Here is a 22,049-nt window from a genome sequence, read left to right as displayed (position 1 = left end):
GCCCTGTATTCTTCAACACTGTCAAAGTCATGAAATACAGAAGGCTGAAGGTATCTCCAGATTAAAGGAGACCAAGGGGCACGCCAAGTCAATGCTAAATGTGATCTTGAACTGAAACTGGCACCAGAGAAAAACATGCTACGCAGGACATTATGGGGCCCCTTAACATAACTGGAATATTAAAAAGAATTGTATCAATGTTGAATTCTTGATTCTGATAACGATACTGTGTTTACACAGAGAATAACCTTGTCTTAGGAAATATACAGTGGAGTGTTCAGAAGTAAAAGGCAGAATGCAAACAACCTACTCCCAAACAAGTCAGAAAAAATAATGTAATCACAGGAATGTGATCAGAGCATGAGTCTAAAGTGATATAACAGTGGTTTAAAACTGGTGAATCTGGAATATATGGGAATTTTCTATATTATTATTATTGACTGTTCTATAAGTTTGACATTTTTCAAATCGAAAGTGTGTGTGTGTGTGTGTGTGTGTGTGTGAGTGTGTGAACAAACTGTAACAGATGCTAGGGGGGGAAGCTTCTGTTTAAAAGATAAGGAGAGTCTGCTTCTTAAAGGACTTTTATGACAAAGTACTTGCTCTTTCTCAGACTTCATGTTTTTTCTTTTCTCTCTGCTTCAGAAGTCCCTGAGCAAGTTGAAAACCTGAGGAGTTCAGAGAGCAGTGAAGGAAAAAATAAAATGGCATAGTGAGGAGGCTGAGGCATCACACAGAGCCTGGAGTGCCTGTCTAGCTCCTAGGAGGAACAGCTGGGGCCCCTCTACCCTCAGCAAGGAAAAATAAAGGAATCAGAAAGTCACAGATGAGGTTAAATCAGAACCATTCCCTCGCGCTCCCCCAGCAATGTCTCGCCACTGTGAAAACCAGACAGCACGGTCAAGAATCTGTACTGGCTGATTCAGAGATGAGATTCATACCACATATAAAAGACCAGGGCTTCAAACGCAGCAACACTCACTAAGAACAAGCCATGCATTTTCAGGACAAATCATCACATCAGTTCAATGACCTTCACTTCCGTGTCTTAACAAGGACAATGTACTTTCCAAAATGACCTTCTATGAAAATACTAGGGAAGCAAATCCACCTGTCAGCTGTCCTATATCCATATAGATTATATTTCATTATAATTTATTTGTGCCTCATAACACGAGTGAAGACAGAACGAAGAAAGGGTAACAAGAAAGTTTAAGAAAAGATTAAGTCTTTTATATACACAACCAGACACTCAAGGAATTGACATCTCACGCAAACTTAACTGTATTGACATTTTTGTGTGTATAGCGCTATCATTTCTAGACATTCAAAAAAAAAGAAATAACATTAAGAGAAAACATAATAAAACATCTCCCCCATGTCAACATCCTGTGTCAAATTGAATGAGTAGCATGGGAACCAGAGTAGCCAAGGTTCCTGAGAGAGGTGTAAAAATCCTATGCTCTGTATTATTGTTGCAACTTCCCTGTATATTTGCATTATTTCATAATAAAAATTGGATTCTTTAATCTGATTGGATTTTTAAAATCTTACTGAGACTAAACCCTTACTGAGGCTTCTTTCACACCCTCCAAGCACATTGTATTACTGCTTACATAGCAGTAGCTCAATAAATTTGTATTCTGTTAAAAGCAAATTTCCCAAAGAGGCAAAAGGTTTAGAATTTTTGAAATTTCAGTTCCTGGACCAAGCTCACTACATTCCTTGACTGATCCGTCTTAACAGGTGAAGAGTGTAACTAGAAATGACACCATTTTACAAGAAGTCTGCTCCAACTCATTCACACCTAAAAGGCAGAACTCCATTGAGATGGCACTATAGGAGAGGAGCATAAACCCTATAACGCAGGATTCCCAAAAGCAGTAGAACAGAATACACTCCACCCTGGTCTTAATAATTATGAAAAAATGATATCCATATTTGAATACTGGAAAGAGTTCATCAGTTTTGATATTGAACTTGGAAAATTAAATAGAATTTATCTATATTCTAATGGGCAATGGCAATAATGTCAACATATTTATATGGTGCTTTAATTAGTTTGCATAGGCCCAGCTTATAAATTTCTTTACAACAGCATTTTGTCCACATTTTCAAAAGGCAGGGAAGACAACATAGCTTTAAGTCTCTCTAACACACAGCTTCAGTGCTAAGTACTTCGAGAACTACAAACATTTACATGCAGATAGTCTAGAAATCCTACTTCATTATTCCATACCTCATGGAGATAGTTTTCTTTCCTAAAGAAAGGGACATACATTTAGAGGGAGATGAAGAGGTGGCTATACTTTGCCTGGACCCGACACTCCACACTTGCAGGGCTCCGCACTGTGTACAGAGGGGTGTGAGTAGGGGCCTGGGAGGTGGGAGTTATAGGAGGAGGAGTGGAGATGGGGGCAGCTAGCTGCACGTGCTGCTCAAGGAAGAAGGATAATTTACCTCAATGAGACACTTTAGGCCTGGCAAGCAGGGGAGGGAAATATTGCTCAGAACAGCCAAAAAACTAGAGCTAAATTTTTTAAATCCCTTTAAAGTGTTGTCAAGTTTATCCTTCCTTTGAGTACTAAAAGAACATGCAGATTCTACTGGACCTATAAACAACAATTAGGAAAAGGAAAGTGTATGGAGGCAGAGAGCCTCAAGGAAAAGAATTGTGTTTATTCAAATAGAGGGAGTTACAGAAAGAAAAAGAGTAATTTGGGGGAGGGCCAGAAGAAGGAAAGAATAAGAAATTTAAAAGAAGTGGCTTTCATTCAGACTTCTGTGGTATTTGCTGTGGTACTGTCTACACACATCTTCCCATGAACACCACCAGTCTGGGGCTTCCGGAAAAAACATTTGGGACAGTGGATAAACACAAGCCATGCTTGTCCAACTTCAAACCAAACTGAGCTTAAGGACACTGCAATGTTCTTCACATTCTTCCAAGAATGGACAAAATACATGAAACATTTTCACCCATCCCAGACACAGTTATTAAAGCTCTCCTCCCTGCACAATCACTGTACAGTCCACAGGAAGACAGCTTCACTTACATGGTTAATGAAGAGACTCTTGCGTTTTTCTCTCACTGTGAAAACAAAAGATATAACACAAATGTTACACACCTGCACGCCAACCTCTTACAAGTTACCGAGGACTAGGCCTCTGTGTTGTGGTCCCATCCTTCCACCAACCAATGTACCCAGTTGCTCCCTTACCAAATATGAGAATATGTGACCTGCACAACGCAGATCTGAACAAACCAGATCTGAACCCGATTAATGGAGCAAAATATATATCCACTTAAACTATGGCACCCTAACCAAGTAAGTGTAGTTGTAATTAACTGAGAGGTAACAGTTTTCCAATAACTAATCATTAATTAGTAAATTTCAGAAAACTTGTTTGCATCCATTAATTTAAAATAATTAGCAAATAACAGGAATATTGATTTCTAACCTGAACAGACCCATAAAGATCCATACTATTGGGTGAAATATAAATATCAACAATACCCGTCACAGCATTAAGATACAGGACAAAGTACATCAGAAACATTATTAGCATAGAATTCAATTCCTCTCCATGCTGGGTGCTAGGAGGAAAAGCCAGGCTTCTCTCTAGGAGGCCTTCTGGAGCCTCCTGCAGCACCCTCTCCCTCAGGAAAGTTGATTAAAAAACACACAAAACACTGTTCTATTTGAGAAATGGATTCTCACACTACTTGGTGATATGGCCTTGTGTACCCCACATAGTAATAATGTTTCTCAGAGTAGGGGCCCTCGGTCCTACAGATGTATAAGGGTGACAAGGAACCCAGGGGGGCCTTTACATAACCTAATATCATTAAATTTTGCATTTTCTTTCCTGAAGACTTTTGACGGCATATACTAATCGATCAAAACATTTACTGAGTAGGTCATTAGAGAAGATATAAAGAATAGGTTTCCTTCAAAGGCATGACTTCCCAGATCCCTGGGAATCAATAATGCTACCTCAGAGTATAGTAAAACACTAGGTACAAATCCAGCTTATCATCTGAGGAGCCCCTACCCCCGCCCTACCCCTGCACCCCACAGTGCAAGCTCTAGATGAAGTTTTACTAGCTTCAAGCCCTCTGGCTGATCTCACTGAGGGATATGGGAATTATTTTCCTAGTTCACATTCTGTTCTATTTCCTTAGAAGTCCTACCGTTCCTGGAATGACTGTCTCTCTTCCTATCTCAAAGATACTTGGGGTACAAAAGCAAAACCTGCCTAAGGGTACTTGTGGGAGAAAGTGCCTACACAAGGCCATCAGATGGATCCATCCGCAGGTCACTGGCGTGTACCAACCACACAGAGAGTGTGGGGCTCCTGGCCACTCCCAAGGCCAGACCAGCAACCAGGGAGCTCGCCGGAGTGAACACACAACATCTGCAGACTGTGTCTGGTGGGCATAGTGTGGAGGCTGCATATGATGACTTCTGACCTAACTCAAAATAAGTATCCATACGTGAACTATACCAAAACAAAAATGAGGGGCTGGCAGGAAGCACTGAGTTTTAACTTCCTGGCCCTATACACTTTGTGTGTGCCATGCCTGCAAGTGTATCAGTGAGTATGTGTGTGCGCATATTGTTTTACTTAAATTATTTCAATACTAAATTATTGTACATCTAGTCAGGTTTGCTCTACCACATAGAGGTATGATGATATTTCTATGGTGATTTCCCACTGGCTGAAGGAATCCGAGGACACTTTACACACAGGTAGTACGCATGACAAGGTTTTCAGCAAATTCCGTAGGTGACACTTAGCCCTTCCTAGGGCACCCAGCAATACGTTGGAGCAAGGCTTTCTATCTCCTAATTAGGGGAATCACCTTTGAGGTCGCCTCAACACTCTATGTCACCCACTTCCAGCAGATAAAAGATATCCATGTGTCTCAAGAAATGTCAGAGCTTCTTATATGGGGACTACTGAAAAGATAAAGAATTACTCAAAAATAGGAGGATTGAAATATAGAATTATCAACATTCTGACAAAGTTTTAACAATAAAGCTTTAAAACAAAAACAAAATCAAAGTCCACAGACATGTAGAAATATTATAAAAGTATATGCTATTCTTGTACATCTCCTACAAGGATAAATCTCAGAGAATAATCAGGTCATTTCCATGAACCCCAAGTGGTTCCAATTAGAATTATAAAAAACAAAAGTTCACTAAGTCTGTTACTACAAAATACATAAGGACAAGGTATCTGAATCTATTACAGAATACCTTTGTCACTCACTGTTTTTATACAAATGAACCCCTGCACACTACTCTTTCCCTCAGAGCAACTGAACCTGTGGAATCTGACCTGAAATCTCGGTTCACAGGGCTTGAATCAGGTACCACTTTCCTGATTTATTCTGTAATGCCGCCCCCAAGATGGCCTTTGAAAAATCAAGCCTGCACAGTATCTGAGAGGCTATTCTACGCATGTGTCCCTATGACTGACTTCCTCCTAGAGTATCTCCCAAGTCCCCAAACCAACTTATTGTCCCTAAACAGAAAGAATTTCCAACATCCATGCTCGTCCTAGATGACCCTGACCATAACTGGCATAGATGCAGGCAAACACGCATTCTTAGCTGGGTTGATTCTCTCTCCTGGGTATTTTGGGGTGCTGCTTCATCACTGCTAGAGCCTTACCTGAAGGTATGGGCCAAGGTGGGATGCATCTCCTGCTATGTAAAAAAGTTAACGTAGCAGGTCTGACTGCTATCCCCAAAAAGGCCTGCTTGTAAGGGAGGCCCTTAGCTGGTGTCTGGGAACATGGATGTTGGGAGGGTTCCCACCATTCCCTAACTGATAAGACTGGCTCGCTGTGCCTAAACTGTACAAACAATATGATTTATGCTGAGCACCTGATTTCCTCGACAGTCTGCAATTTTGGTCCATACCAGGCAGTGGCTGCCTGCCTAACTAATCCTCAAGAAAAATCCTGGGCACTGGGTCTCTAAGGAGCTTCCCTGGCTAACAACATGCCACAAGCCGTTACTGAGGGAATCTGGTACATCCTATGTGACTCTACTTAGAAAGGACTGTTGGAAGTCTGTACCTGTCTTCCTCTGGACTTCACCCATGAACCTTTTCCTTGTATTGATTTTGCTTCGTATACCTCTTTCTTAGTAAGTCAAAGCCATGAGTACCACTATATTATGAGTGCTATGATTCTCCTACTGAATCGCTGAAACTGGGGATGGTTCTAAGGACCCCAACACAGTTGGCATGCAAAGAACAGAGGGCAGTGGGGTGATGGGTAGAAGGTAGGTAATTCCTAATGGTTCTAGTCTTCAGTTCCAATGACTCATAAGGTTTCTGAGACACCCTGGTACTCTTTACAATTAATTATTTCTTTCTTCCTAAGGTAGCTGGAGCAGGACTAAGACACTACAATAGGGAGAAACGTAATAAGTGGAATCTCTTACAGTGGTATTACCAAAATAATAATAATAATAATAATAATAATAATAATAATAATAAATAAATAAATAAATAAAATTACCCAATTCTAAATCTGTTTTTAAAATAAATTTGAAACCACTATGACCATTAATCAGTTCTGAAATCAAATGGCTTTAGCGCCATTTTGTTTTATGTAATGGTATAAGCAATATGCCAACTCATTTCTTATGCTGGCTTTAATCATTTTTAAATATTAATATTTTTGCTTACTAATAACATATCTATCAAAATCTCTGGAGTTCTCAGGTTCCTACATAACTAAGAGCACTAACAGCCATATTTTGCTTTGTTGGGAACACAGGCAATAAATTGATGTGGATTATGAATCTTTCCTGGGAGAATAATAGCTGTCTCCTTTAATCCCACGTATGATGGTTTTAAGAGGATTTTTAATTAGCTAATGCAACAGTCCATAATGACTGACACAGAAAATGTGCTAGAGGCTTTAAAAATAAGCCATCTGAAATCAACAAAAACACTACCATTGGCATCAAAAGTCTTCTCCAGATAAAAAGGGGAGTGAGGAGTTAGCAATAAGGGATAAACAAACTTCACTTAGGTTGCCTGAAACACTCCCACGCTTAAAAACACAACTTTCTGAAAAAAACTAATGCCTAAATATTGAGGACTTGTTAATAACCTAAGAGCAATTTCAGCTAACCTCTTTTACAGATAGACATTTAAAAAATTACTTTGTTCCATTTCTAAAAAAGGCTTTCCAATGGCAAATGTCAGCCACCATTACCTAAGATGTAATCCAACATCTTTTTTTTTGAAAATGAGGAAGCCGCCCAGACATGGAGTGACCAGAAGGGGGAAGACAGTGTACTGGGCTCCTCAGGCTCCTTTCTCTGTACTACCCTCCCTCCAAGGGCAGTGTCACTGGTGACGGAATCTGAAGGAAATGAGTTCTATTTGACAACAGATAATTAGGATCTGATATGAATAGAACTAAGCTAGTCCACAAAGAAAAATTACTTAGTTTATTAATGACACTGGATGTGAAGGACTGGCAGGCCACACAAGAGGCCTTGACAGTAAGGTAAAAAACTATAGAATTTTGTCTTGAGATGTAAAACTGATTATTGAGATAGCAAAGCCAATGTAGACCACAAAAATCTGGTTCAAAAGAAAAGGTTTTATTTTCCTTTCTTTTTTCTTGTAGGCAGCACAGAACAATCAAAATTCAATATTAATTTTTCTTAAGATGAGTTTGAGATTACCATATAATTCTCAGAGTTTTCAATAATTCAATGAATTCAATTATTCGCTTAACTCAAAACACAACTGTTGCACCCAGTGAGGTAAATGCAAAGATGCTCTGAGGTTCCCGCCCTGCTGACCTCATGGCCTGACAAAGAGGTAAGTTGTGACTAGGACACAGATCGGCACTATGGTAGGAACATTCACCCCACGCCTTTGGGCCCTGTACTAGGCATCCAGATGAGGTCACTTCCCCACAAAGCACACCTCCTGCATGCCAGGAGGACAGCTCCTCCCAACAACTCTGGTCTATTCTGCAGTGTTCTGGACCTGTGTTTATTTCTAAACCTAGGCACAGAGGGACAATCTGTACGTTCAAAGTGAAGTCTAAATAAGCACAGCAGATGAAACAAAAATGAAAAGAAAAAATTTCAAAGATGTCTGGGGCAGACCAGTCATGTAGAGCATACATTCCAAGGGAGAGAATAGGAGGCAGAGTAGGTAAGAGCATAAGGAGAAACCATTCAAAGAGCAAGTATCCATCTAACAAACTGTCAACTAACTTCAGATGTTTCCTGTTTACCGAGGAAAAAACCCAGGGCCACAGGATTTCCTTAGAAGCCCAGAAACCTAAATAAAGTGGATTCTTTCAAAAGTTTTTTCTCATGGAAAATACAGAGCAGTATAGAGAAAAAATACAAATACAAATTTAAATTTGGGAAATCAGAGAAAGAAAAATAAATCATCCAACAACCCAGAGATAACCACTATTAATATTTTGGTGTGCATTTTCTCAAAGGGAGTTATTTCTCTATACATACTTATACAGATATTATATGCATTTTTGCAAATTAATATTTATATATAAACATGTGGTTATATACATGCACACACATAACATGCCAACAGTAATATTGTCCATTTTTCTGCTGGTGTGTTAGCATTTTCACTGGCTGTATAATAATTCCTTAATATATAAAGATATTAATTCTTTGTCATATGTACTACAATATTTTTCCCATTTAAACTTTTAGGATACATTTTGACACAGGTTTTCATTTTTAGGCAACTTCTTCCATTGCTGTTATATGCTTCCTTCCCCATTGAGATGAGTATTTACTTACATTGTTTCTAGATGTTTATGATTACGCTGACCCTTGAAGAACACAGGTATGAACTGTGTGGGTCCACTTATATACAAATTTTTTTCAACAATTTGTAAATCTACTGTAAATCTATTTTCCTTATGATTTTTCTTAATAACATTTTCTTCTGTCTAGTTTACTTTAAGAATACAGTATATAAAACACGTAACATACAAAATATGTATTAATTGCCTGTTTATGTTATCAGTAAGGATTCCGGTCAACAGCAGACTATAAATAGTTAACTTTTGGGGAGTCAAAAGTTATACATGGATTTTTGACTGTACAAGGGGTCAGCATCCCTATCTCTTACATTGTTCAAGGGTCAACTGTATGATCATCACAGTTAACCTACAACTAGTTAACTCACCAGAAATCTATTCTGGAACATGGTGGTAAGGTTATCATTTGATTTTTTAGGTGAGATTTGAACTGCTGTGTATACTTTTATAAAAGACTTCTATGGAAAGTGTGCTGCTGACATTTCATACCTGACCTCTTCTTGGTATGCTTCCAAGGTGTTTGGAAGAAACTCTGAAATGGGGGCGGGGGTGGGGGTAGGAGGTGTTAATCTGTTCGTATCAAGGAAACACAGACAGAAAAAGATGGACATGGGCAGAGCAGAGCCCAGAGACCACCTCCATCCTTCCATTAGTATTCGTCACTTATCCTCCTGCTCAGACTTAGGACTCAACTCCTAAGACAAGCTAAGATGATGGCAGAGACCCAGGTGAGGGAAGAAATTCAATCCAACTGAACAAATGAGAACCTACACTTCAGAGTAAGGATTGCACTTACTGAGAACTGAAGGTGCCTTGGGTACTGTGCTCACAGCTTTGAGAGATTACACATTCGGTACTCCTGACAATCTCGGAAGGAGATACTAACTCTATGTTACACATGAAAAAAACTTGTTTAGGAAGACCATCTGGATCACGTGCACAAGATCACACGAAGAGTGATGGATTTAAAGCTTGCAGGCTCCAGCAGGTTGATTCCAGAAGGCTGTGCATTTAATCATCACTATCTTCAGGAAATCATTCCAAGCTGTTATTTGTTCTTACATGGTAACTTAGATTATCAGTGGAATTCAGTTGCCTCCCCAGATGTCACAGGGCAGCTGACCAAATACAGAAATCATGAAGGTAGGATATAAACATGAAAAGCTGTGAAAGGTACAGAAAAGGTTAGCCAGTGATAACTGAAAGGGGCTGGAAGGTCCTCAGAGTTCAAAACTGAGAACAGAAAAGTAAGTTATTGAAAATAAGACTTTTATCGCTACCAATTAACAGGTCAGAAGGCGCTAACAGCAGAACTGTGGTGGAGAGGACGTCAAGCTCCACCCCAGCTGTGGTGAACCCCCCCCAACCTCCACTCCCCCACCCCGCCTTGGCCAAGACTAGATGCTCACTGAGCAATTTCCCCGACGACTGAGTCTGAGGAAAGCATAAGTCAGGAGAGAAGATACAGTAAAAGGCATATTGAGAAAAAAATGACATTCTCAGTCTAATTTGATTTCAGCTCAGTCTGTACTGTGCAAGCAGCTTTCTCTAGACTGGAAGGCCCAAGAGATCAGACATTGGAGCAGGGTGATGCTTCCAAGAAATACAAGCCACAAAGCTCCCTCCCTCATCCATTTAACTTACAGGGCTTAGCATGGCCAAGAGACCCCGCACCGATCCCTATCTCGTGCACCTCAAGAGATGACTGCAGAGCTGGGAATGTGGTCCTGACGGTAGGACGGTCATGTGAGGTTCAGACCTGAAAGAGGGAAGTCCAAATAACAGCCCAGGCTAAAAAACCTACATTCCCTTTCTCCCCAAATACTGATGTGTCCTTTCTTAATGAAGTTAGGGAAGGTGAAATAAAGTGATGTTGCAGCATAAAACAGAAAGCCACCTAGGCAGGGAGACTGTCACAGTGCCATGGCATATCTGCTGAGGACAGATTATGACTCCCTGCCTTCATTCTTTCATTACTTCATTTATGTAATCCCTTTTCTCTTTAAGGTTATATGTGCTAGCCTCTGAGCTTGGTGGAGAGGATGCAAAAAGAGGAAGACACAGTCTGTATCCTAAATCAACATGGAATTTAGTGGATAAATATACCCACTCTTCCTTTATTTATAAACCATAAAAAAAGACACCTCCACAGTAGAGGAAAAAACAAATTACACTGAATTTAATGCCGCTGATTTTATGGTACATCTTTATTCTATTTGCCACTAAGAAAGAAAAAGAAATCCTGCCAATGAACTTTGGATAAGACATAGCCTGTCCTGATTTCAAAAATGTTACGGATGGGGAAACGTGTCTATGGGAATAGAGGAAATGTGGACGTCAGAAACCCCATAAAGAGGCTGGCTTTGGGCTGGCATGACATTGTGGACAGGGGCTGCTAAGTCAGCTGCAGGGCAACAAAGCAGAGGGACCAGAGCCACTCAGACAGAATTGGGGACACACAGCGAAGAGAAGAGGATTGGCAGGGAAGGCAGAAAGGGCTGCAGGGTGATGCTGCATGAGCCAGCTGCCTTTCCCCTGTGGATGAGTGGGAACTGAAGGAAGACAGTGTGAGTAGGAGGGGCCAACTGGAACTACATTTTAGAACGCTCCTTCTGGCAGCCACGTGAAGGAAAAGTGAAAAAAGAGATGGAGATAGGGAGGCTGGGAAATGGCTGTAGTCATAGACCAAGAAAGGGAGATGTGCTGTTAGTCATGGGCTGAAGGAAGGAAGAAGAAAAGGAAGAGACAGCTAGGGATATCTAGGGAACAGATGGGATGGAAGACACTGATCACAGGACTGCTGGGTTGCTGTCTGGGGACCTGGACTGACAGAGGGTTTTTCCTTAAAAAAAAAAAAAAAAAGGTGATGGGGAGAGGAGGCAGGCGAGAGAGAAAAGATGATGACTTCTGATTTGGACATGACAATCCTGAGAGGTCTGTAGGATTGCCAGATGGGGTGTCTATTAAACAGTGGGAACTATGAATGGAGAACACATGTTTATAGTGCCAAAATGGGGGTGGTGTCCCCTTGTCTGAGGTCCTGGGAAAGGATGGCTCAGGGGAGTCCTAGGTGTTAGCACTGAGAAACCCAAGTACTTGATTCACAGGTAAAAGAAGAATAGACACTGAGCACTTACTGTGTGCCCAAGACATCATCCTATTGCCTCAGGCCAACAATCTTATGAGGTGACAAGTATGATTACTGTCAAAGTACAGGAAATTATAACACAGGAGATTACCTGACTATAAGCTAACTAAGGACAGGCAAGGGCCTAAGGTCAGTCCTGGAGTCTGGTTGCCAAACTGGAGACAAAGGATGATCCTTTGCAGGCTGGGGCTGGCCGCAGGCTGGGGCTGGCCACAGTCTAGAGATGGTCACAGTCAGTCCAGCACTTATGCACTGACTTTTCGATACTCTCCACTTCTGATTATTTCTTGAGCATCTACTCCCCCAGACTAGGGGAGAAAATAAGGTAAGGCAATAGTAGTTTCTGTAATTCTATCCCTGAAATGATCTGGTCAAAGAATAACTCAGGGTTGGACTAGAGCAGCTGGTCTTGAAACCAGGTATTCAAAGTCTGGAAGATGGTGAGGCATGAGCAGGGGTTCCCTCCTCACTTCCTCCTTCACAAGGACTCTTCTCCTGTTCCACAGAAAAAGGCATCCCAATCCACCCTGGACATGCACCCATCTCACATGAAAGAACTCTCCCAGGGCATCTGACAGAGAGACAAGCAGACACAGGGGTGAGGCAGCCGCCTTTACTCCAGGTTCCATAGCCTGCAGCACAGCCTGGAGTCTGCCCTGCCTTGTGGACATTTCTACTACGGGCTTGGGGAGGACTTCTGGCTCTGCATCTGCAGGGGTCACACAGTGGTGACGACTTCCATGGAGACTATGCCTCTTCAGTGGTTAGAGTCCCATCAAAGACACTGGCTCCAAGGGAGAGGCCTAGGGGAACAGAGCACAGACCAAGCTGGAAGACATAGTAGGCTGGTGGCCAGGCATGTACCACATGACAACCATCTGGCCTTTATCAGGATTAGAAGAGCAATAATGATCATGGGCATGTGTATTGACACATTATATGAATTGAAAAAAATGAAATCAGACCTTTTTGACAGAAAATATATCAAATGTGCCTGGTTTGACAATGATCCCTAGCTTTGCCAACAAGGCCAGATGAAGGATATGTAACATTTTGATAAAAACATTTAAATCAAAAGAAAACCTAAAAACATTAGTTCAGAGAAAAAGCACAGGTGGGGATCGTTCATTCAACATAAACTTGAATCCCTTCTATGAGTTAGTCACTGTACATGGCATACAGATGTAAGGTACAAAAGACATACAATAAATCATAACAACATGATGAAGTTCACGGCTCCTACAGAGGGATATGCAGACTGCAACGGGGTCAAAGAAATCAGGGACAGTGTTCTGAAATGAATAAGATTCATTTTCCAATGGCTCCTGAGTGTGTAGGTTAAAGTAGGTGCCACCAAATGAAAAGAGTAGCAGATATAAATTATTTGTATGTCTGGTAAAGCCTCTTTGGTGTACTTCCTAGAACATGCAAAAGTAAGAAGCTACTATAACTGGGTGAGAAACTCTTCTGCAAATCAATGGACGGTTGGCAGGTGTGAAGCATAGTGGATTCCAATTTCTTACTGTCAACAAAATTGAAGAACAAGATTGAATTGCAGCTGGTTATTAGAAATTATTTGAGACGACAAATCCCTTGGAGATTTTATGATATATAAATTAGATGGAGTAGAAAGAATTTAGGGTATGTATTATTGTACCAAAATTCCTTCTATTCCCTTCTATTTATGCACATGAACAAAGTTCCTCAGCACTTATAAGAACGAAGAATTTGACGATGGCCAGCAGCTCATTCTAGTCATCCAAAGAAGCATCTTAGTAAGAAGTACTTTTCTAAAAATTATTTCATTTTTCTATTTATTATTCATTCAAATTTTAATGTTTGTATTGTTTTGATCAACTGAGGGCTGATGATAATAATAATGATACCTCAATCTAAAACTTATTTTTAACATTTATTAAGTTACAATTATGAAAAATAAAAATTTAAATTTAGACCCATATTTTCATAGAAAAGAAGTATAATGGTGTGATAAATGACTTCTAGAAATCAAAATATATTTGGATAAAATTCTATGGAGAAAGTGGCAAGAGAATACAAGTTCAAGATGAAAAAGGAATAATATGCAATGTCCAACTGTTAAATCGTATATTCATATGTTTTTAAATGACTGATAGTGGATTATTGAATCACTATAGTATTGAGATTTTACCTGAAACATTTTTTTAAAAGAGGGATAGTTTTATTTCAAAGTATCAATGAATACATCAGAAATTACATCCTTTGAAAGGATGAAAATTTTTACAGTTAACATAAAAATGTTTGAATTCATAGTTTTTCGAAATTATTTTCCATGGTGCATAAGCAAAGGAAAGAAAGCATGATATAAAAGCTTTGAGCTCCTGTGGATTCTTCAGTTTCTAACTGCAAATGTATTCCCTACAGGACTTGATAAGCTATGGGGGAGATGCACAGAGTGACTGACAGGGAGATGGTGAGGGGCATCCTGGAACAAGTGCACAAGACGGTGATAAAGAACTGGGGAAGTTATAAAACAGAGACATGGCAACAAGAAGGGCATAGAACGCTTTGATGGAAGCGATCCCCAACAGGGCACAAGGATCGGCTACTGCTAAATGCCAGATAAAAGGAGTACAAAAAGATTGGTCTTCTCATGATGTACAAGTTCAAAGCTGCCCAGGAACAAAAACATGACCCCAAACAAAGGAAGGCCACAAAATATCTTTTCAATTTCAGTATTTCTGAAAGAATGTGCAAAAACAAACAAATCATGACTCATATTTTTGTTTTTGAATTTTAATGTTTCTTCTTCGGCTTTAAGTCATTCAAGGGACAGTGGTTTTTATTCCTTTAATTATTTCAAGAAACTCTTGAGAAACACACAGAATTTTAAAGATGAACCTCTAAAAACCATATTAATTAAAATTAAAAAGATATAGTTTGGCTGCTTTCTCCTGGTACTTAGCGGAAGGCTCTCATATCTTTGAAAACAGTGAATTAAAACAGTACAAAAAAGGAAAATATATTCGGAACAGCAATTCTTCCCCACAAGCAAAAATGACAGCATGAACAGTCAACATAGGCCAAGTGAACCAATTTTTCTCTCACCTGGCAACTCCACCACCACCCCACCCCATGAGGAACCCTTGGTTCTTTGTTGAATGGCTCTCATACAAAGAAATTCTACAATTACATCCGATTTGTGTAAAAACATGACTGACAGCAGTCACTCTGGATTTGGACAGGACATCCCTAACTTCAGCCAGCTGAGGGAGGTCTAATTAGGCAAGCGCTCCATTATCATTCTCTTATGTTTCCAGTCTCCTTTTGAACACTGAGAAAAGGTTTCAAGGCCAGCCTAAATCACTTTGATATCAGAGGGAAAGGAATTTAACAGTTAAGAAACTCCTAATGACTTAATGCAGGTATCATCTACATCAGAACAATGAACAGTTGGCAGGTGTGGAGCAGAGCAGACAGAGCTTGTTTGTGAAACCACTGAGTGCTTGGGAAGAAAGAGGATGAGAGGTCTGTAGAGCAGAGCTATGAAGGCAAGAGCACATGGCTGTGGTCTCAGGCAGCAGCTGCCCTAATATAACTGTCATCACTCCAACAGTAGCCTCCTACCTACAAACCTACTCTAAACTGCTGAAGGACCACATCAACCTGAAAAGAGATGACCAGTTTCAAAAGAAAGGGACCTCAAAGGAGTTGTGTACCTTATAACTGCAGATTACAACATTTCTCCCCATTAAAAAAAGAATGGAGGTGGGACCCACAATTTAGAACTGCTCTGGTATTCTTAGAAGGGGGTGGGTGTTCTTCCAATAGAAATATAAGTTTTTGCCTTTCCTCTAGGAGATAGTTGCTGACACAGATAAGGAAATAGTTTTAAATACCACAATATGGTTCAGACTATGAAGAAAAAAGCACTCACAAGCTACTACGGGAGCTCACCAAAGGCCTACTTAATCTAGCCTAAGGGGTCAAGGATACATTCAAGGAAGAAGTGATAACAGGAATAAGCCTTGAAGATGCAAGAAATGAGATGTATGAAGACAGAAGGGGAACACGGGTGAGTGCAGAACATGAGGGCAAGCAGCAAGGTGGGGAAATGCACATGATGAGATCACCAAGGGCCCTGTATATCATGCTAAGACATTTGGAATTGAATTCTAAAGCAACTGGGAGCCATTAAAAATGTTTAAGCAAGCAAGTGACATAATCATATTTAATCTGCAGAAAGTTTCCTTCACCTAGCAACAGCATAGACATAGGAATGGAAAGGGATATGGTCAAAGGGAAGTCCAGAGGCTGCTGCGGTAACCCAAGTGAGAATTATGAGTCTGAACTAAAGGGGCAGCAATGGGACTAGGAAAGAACAGTCAGATTCAAGGGATTATTAAGAGGTAAAAATTAATATACCGCTAATCACCTGGATGCAATAGTGTGCTGCCTTTAAAAAAAATAAAAAAGAAAAGAAAAAGAAAGAATGCCCTGACTTATAGCATTTGTCAATTTTTATGGTGTCAAAACTCCCATAATGGCCATTTCAAACTTCCAATATAAAGTCACTGAATTTGGAGACTGGAAGAAATTTGCACAATCAGCTCCCACAAGCCAATGTGAATGAGCTACAGCGTCACTGCCAAATGTGAAAACTGAGAAAAGAGAAGAGTCCAGGAAAATTCTAGGCCATTCCTGGCTTGGGGACCTGGTCAGGGTGGGAAATGCAGGAGGTTAACTACAGTTACTAAGTTCTGTTTGGGACACAGTGAGTGAGAGGAACCTATAACTTTCGTTGTAAAGATGTCCAGTAGGTAACTGGATCTATGGGTTCTGAATACTGCAGAGAAAAATCTGGCTACACTACAGTTGGGATGGAAGCTGGGAGAAACTGTGCAGACCCAAAAGAGAAGAGAGAACCCTAGAAAATACTAACATTAAAGGGATGAATAGAGAAAAGATTGATTAAGATATCTGAGGACCTTAAATAAAAAAATATCTCAGGACAAATTTCCCAAATAGCCAATTCTCTGATAATCAGTTCACCAAAGAATTAACTCATTAAAGGTATCAAATTTGCCTACTTTTAAAACCTATTTCTTTTAATGATTTCTAAAGATGAGATGGGCTTATTTTCAACAAATTGGCCTGGGTGAAGACAGGAAGCCACAAGAGAAGGAATAATCAATGGCAGCAAGCAATACATAAGAGGTCAAGAGCTAAGAGAGGACAAAGGTTCCCAGGCAACGGTACCACAGTCTCCACAGAATGGTGGTGTTGGAAGATTCCAGTGGAACAGTGAATGGAAAGAGAAGCAGAGAAGGTACAGAAGCTTTCATTAAACAGAGGAGAGAAGAGAGCAACACCTCAGGGAGAAGATGTTGGTTATTACTTTTCTTGTGCTTAACCTGTGAGACTCAAGTAGGTTTACATACTGAATGGAAAGTTCCAGCATTTAAAGAGAAACAAGCAATAAGCAGAAGGGTCAGAGTAATTGATACCCTGATACTCCAGTAAAGGAAGTGGGAATGAGACTTGGAGTAGAGGTTAAGGGGAAGATGCATACTTCCTCACCCCTTTCTAGAGCAATCTTTCTGTCAGGTCAGACAATCCCTGAGTTTCCTTTTACCATGACAATCAAGGTATGTGTCATCTACTTAGAGGCTCTAATGCAATTCCATGTGAATCTCAATACAAAATTTTCAGAATGTTGGCTGAATTCACTGGAAGAAAGAACCAAATCTGGAAATATACTAACCTTGTAACTTGTTTTCATAGCCCTATCATTAAGTGCAAAAAACGTTTTTCTCATTTTTCCTTGTCCCAAACCCTTATCCTCACTGTCACTTTCCTTCCTTTGCAATATCCTACACCTCCCAATGGTTTCCCACTTCACCAGGCCAAGAAGAACATGTTTTGTTTTTACTCAATACATTCAAAACTTACTTTACAAGTATTTAAAGCCTACAATGATTTATTCTTACACTTGAAACACTGATTTTGTATAAATGCACCAAATTCTCACAAATCAAGTCAGTGGCCTACTTAAAGATCACCAATATTATATCTGCATTATACCAAGTCAAAATTGTTACCTAACCATTATTGAGGAGCTGTCAGTTCTTATTATAAACTTACTTTCTTAATATGTTGGATTATGTTCTAGTCAACTGAGGATCTTCTCTAAATTAGAGCTTAGCAATTTGCCAAAGGAGTCAGGGATAAAATCATATAGGACTCTAACATGGTAATACAACATCCTGGTCACTACATCGTTTAAGACATTTCTCCTGCTATTTTTTTCTACAGGAATCCAACTGAGAAAGTTCATGTTCACTGTTAGTGTATAAGTTTTATCTCTCCTTTGTAGTCAAAGGCCAGAGAACAGTGAGATAAGCCAGGTCTTGAAAAGAGAGAAAACCCCCCAGGAGAAATTCCACACACACCTAGGACAAAACACAAAGACTGCAGAATAAACTGGTTAGTCAAAGCTTGGCAAAAAGAAAAGGTCTACCCCAGCGTACAGGTTCAATTCAGCTCTCAATTGATACAACAGAGATAATGATGCTTTTATTTAAGGATTATATTTGCTTTTTTTACATCCTGTTTAAAAAAATAAATACTTCTGGTCATTAGAGAATTTATATAGGTATCAATTCTCAAAGGAAAATTTCGGACTCTCAGGCGAGAAACTACTGCTACATAATGGACAAAGCTGTTTGGCAAAATGAGGATAATTGCTTCAAGTAGGAAATTCTACAAACAACACAAAAGAAAACCCAAGAGAACCACCATTAAACAATATATTTTGAGGTTATTAAAGGGGATTCTACTTTTACCTTGAAAAACACATCTAGTGGAAAATCAAGACTTAGGCTAGTTACCAACATGGGCATTCTTCTTCTTTTTCTTTTTTTTTAAAGGAGAACAAATCAGTAACCTACCGTCCGTCTGAGATTTACTGAGGAATATTGTGCTGGCCCGAGGATGGTCGGAAGGATTGAATTCCATGTTCAAATCTTTAAAGAAAGAAAAACAAAATACATGAATCTGATAACTGAGCAGAGTCAAAATTCATTTTCAATTTTTTCAACCTTAAATTGCTAATATATTCAAAGAGTCTGGGGAAAAAAGCCTACAGTTATTGTGTTAATAGATTCTTCTAGGTTCAACTGAGAACACTGCTATTTAGAAATCTGAGAAAATCATACATCAAAATTAGATACTTGGCTGGAGATCTATTAGCCTAAAACTACTTTTTCTTTTTAAAAGTCTGCTCCACACCCAGCATACTACAAATTAGCAGAACAAAGTTATAACACGCAATTAAGAGTTCTATGCTATAACTGATTCATCTAAACTCTAGTTTAGTGATATTTCTTTGTTAAAGGTAAGGAAAAATAATATAGCTCAGCTTTAAGCAGAATCAGCATCCACACACTCTGCTTCATTGTTACTTTTTGAAAAAGCAAAACTTACCCGTTAGAGCAAGGGCTGCAAATTGGCTATCTATGGGCATAACCTGGGCTGTGGATGTACTTTGTTTGATCCATACATTTTATTTTTAAATTTATCTATTTGAGGCAACATATAATAACTTTTATGTGTCAGATATATACCACCAGGAAAAAAAATCCATATTTCCAGCTCCATGTGAGAAATCAGGTCATTTGGCAACACTATGCCTCCATTCCAATTGGCCACAATCTGTTGGAGCACTGCTAGACCTAAGGCTCCAGTCCCCAGTGGTCAACCCTATCACTTTGCTGACAGTCATCAGGTGCTGCTCCTCACTTTTGAACATTCCAATCTCTATGGGCATCTGCTTTTGTAATCCCTACCTTAGAGCAATCTCCAAAGGCTAGAGGCTTGTCAGTAAAATATGTAAACAATAAGAATCCCATAATAGAAGTTTTCCAGTTAAAAAATTGATTCATAGGGAATGAGAGACTGGGTAAGCAAAACAAAAGAATTAAGTTAGGGTGGATTCAGGTCAAGAAGGCAGACTAGGTAGACATCGTGCTGGCCTCATCTAACTACCACATCAAAATTACAACTAAACTACAGAACAACCAATATTGAAAATCTCATAAAGTCTAGCTGAACAGAAGTCTTACAAATAGATATATAGGAGAAGACACCTTGAGACTGGTAGGAGGGGTGAAGACATGAAATGGGCTGGTCTCACACCTGCATGTAGTAGTTAAAAATCAGGAGGAATATCTTATCTGAGGTTCCCCAGAGGAACAAGGTGTCCCAGCCCCACACCAGGCTCCCCAACCCAGGATCCAGTACTGGGAAGGGAAGGCCCCACAAAATCTGGATGTGAAAACCAGCGGAGATTGTGGCTGAATGAGACAGGAGGGCTGCAGGAGTTCCCAGCGTGCCTCTTAAAGGGCCGCTGCATGGACTTACCCGCTGACAAACTCACTCTGAGCTTCATCACTGGGGCGGCAGCTCAAAAAGTGCCAGGGATATCTGGGGAGGAACTGAACTGTCTGGTTTCAGGGCAAGGGCTGGAGGGACAGCTTTCTGCCAGACAGAAGCAAAGGCTACTGTTCTTTTGTTGAGCCCTCCACCCTCCTAGCTTGCAGACTCAGGAAGCCCGCATATCTGAATCTCCATCAACCTAACACTGGTCGCCCCACCCTAATGTTTCCCTGAGACTCCGCCTCTCCTAACTTGCGGGTCTACCCAAGCTGCCTCTAGTGGCTTTTCCATACAAACAGCCTATCTTGGCACATGCTGTGGGCCAATGTTCACAAAACCTAAACAAGCAGCAACTGGCCTCAGCATGTCCTGTACCTCTTGCTGAGCAGCCTCAAGCCCAGCATTAGTAGTATCTGGCCTTGGTCCATGGCTTGACCTCTCAAGGCACCTCTCTAAGCCCACTGTGGGTGGCAACCATCTGTGGACTGCTTGGTAGCTTATGAGAAGTGGCCCCAGGCAAAGACACCGGCTGTGGCTGAACTTGGCCTGCAGCAGGATGCCTCCCCCTGCACACCTTGTGGCCGGCTTCCGGCTGAGGAGGAGCAGCACACTGGGGCCACATCCAAGGACAATGCACCTAAAGAACAAGACTGGGTAGGCACTACAACCCTGCTACAGCAAATCCTGCTCAGTAGGGTCAGCCCCTGAATAACAGCTCCTCCACTGTAGTCACCAGCCAGTCCTTACAACCAATCAGCCCAAGGGGCACTCTCTCCCACTGACATGCAAACAGCAACCAAGGCTGAACTACAACAGCAGGGGACTCAAACACATACAAGGGACACATCTAGAGTACCTGACTCAGGTGACCAGGAAGATTGTACCACTGGGCACCAGAAGGATACCGACTATATAAGGCCACTCAACTAAGATCAGGAAACATAGCTGTCCTACTTATTACATAGAAACAAACAAAGGGAGGCAGCCAAAATGAGGAGACAAAGAAACATGTCCTGAATATAAGAACAGGACAAAGCTCCAGAAAAAGAATGAAACAAAATGGAGACAATCAAAATACTGGTTATAAGGATGCTCAGTGAACTTAGGAGAAGAGCAGATGGACTCAGTAAGAACTTTAACAAAGGAATAGAAAACACAAAAATGGAGATAGAAAACATACAAAAAAACAGTCAGAAATAAAGAATACAATAACTGAAATGAAGAATACAGTAGAAGGACTCAACAGCAGACTGGATGAAGCAGAGGATCAAATCAGCGATTTAGAAGATAAGGTAGCAGTAAACATCCAATCAGAACAGCAATAAGAAAAAAATAATCCAAAAAAATGATAGTTTAAGGGGCCTCTGGGACAACATCAAGCACACCAACATTCACATCATAGGGACACCAGAAGGAGAAGAAAGCGAGCAAGGGATCATAAACTTATTTCAAGAAATAATGACAGAAAACTTCCCTAACCTGGCAAAGGAAATAGACATATAAGCCCAAGAAGTCCAGACCCCACAAGATGAACTCAAAAAGGCCCACACCAAGACACATAATTAAAATGTCAAAGGTTAAAGACATTCTTAAAAGCAGCAAGAGAAAAACAACTAGTTACCTACAAGGGAGCTCC

The 22,049-nt window shown here is 40.4% G+C and overlaps 1 protein-coding gene across 2 annotated transcripts in view; it reads right to left on the bottom strand.

The window, feature by feature from the left end:
• CCNY (cyclin Y) overlaps positions 1-22,049 on the bottom strand; it is a 202,604-nt gene that overhangs the window by 48,503 nt on the left and 132,052 nt on the right. For both annotated transcript variants that reach the window (XM_039839808.1, XM_039839809.1), the window contains 2 exons: positions 18,928-19,002; positions 3,057-3,091 (listed from right to left, as the gene is read on the bottom strand). In XM_039839808.1, coding sequence (XP_039695742.1) covers positions 3,057-3,091; positions 18,928-19,002 — 110 coding nt within the window. The remainder of the gene's footprint in view (positions 1-3,056; positions 3,092-18,927; positions 19,003-22,049) is intronic.

The sequence above is a fragment of the Pteropus medius genome, unplaced genomic scaffold (assembly GCF_902729225.1).
Source record: "Pteropus medius unplaced genomic scaffold, Ma_sr-lr_union100, whole genome shotgun sequence".
NCBI classification, from domain to species: Eukaryota; Metazoa; Chordata; class Mammalia; order Chiroptera; family Pteropodidae; genus Pteropus; species Pteropus medius.
This window is presented reverse-complemented; position numbering and strand designations above follow the sequence as displayed.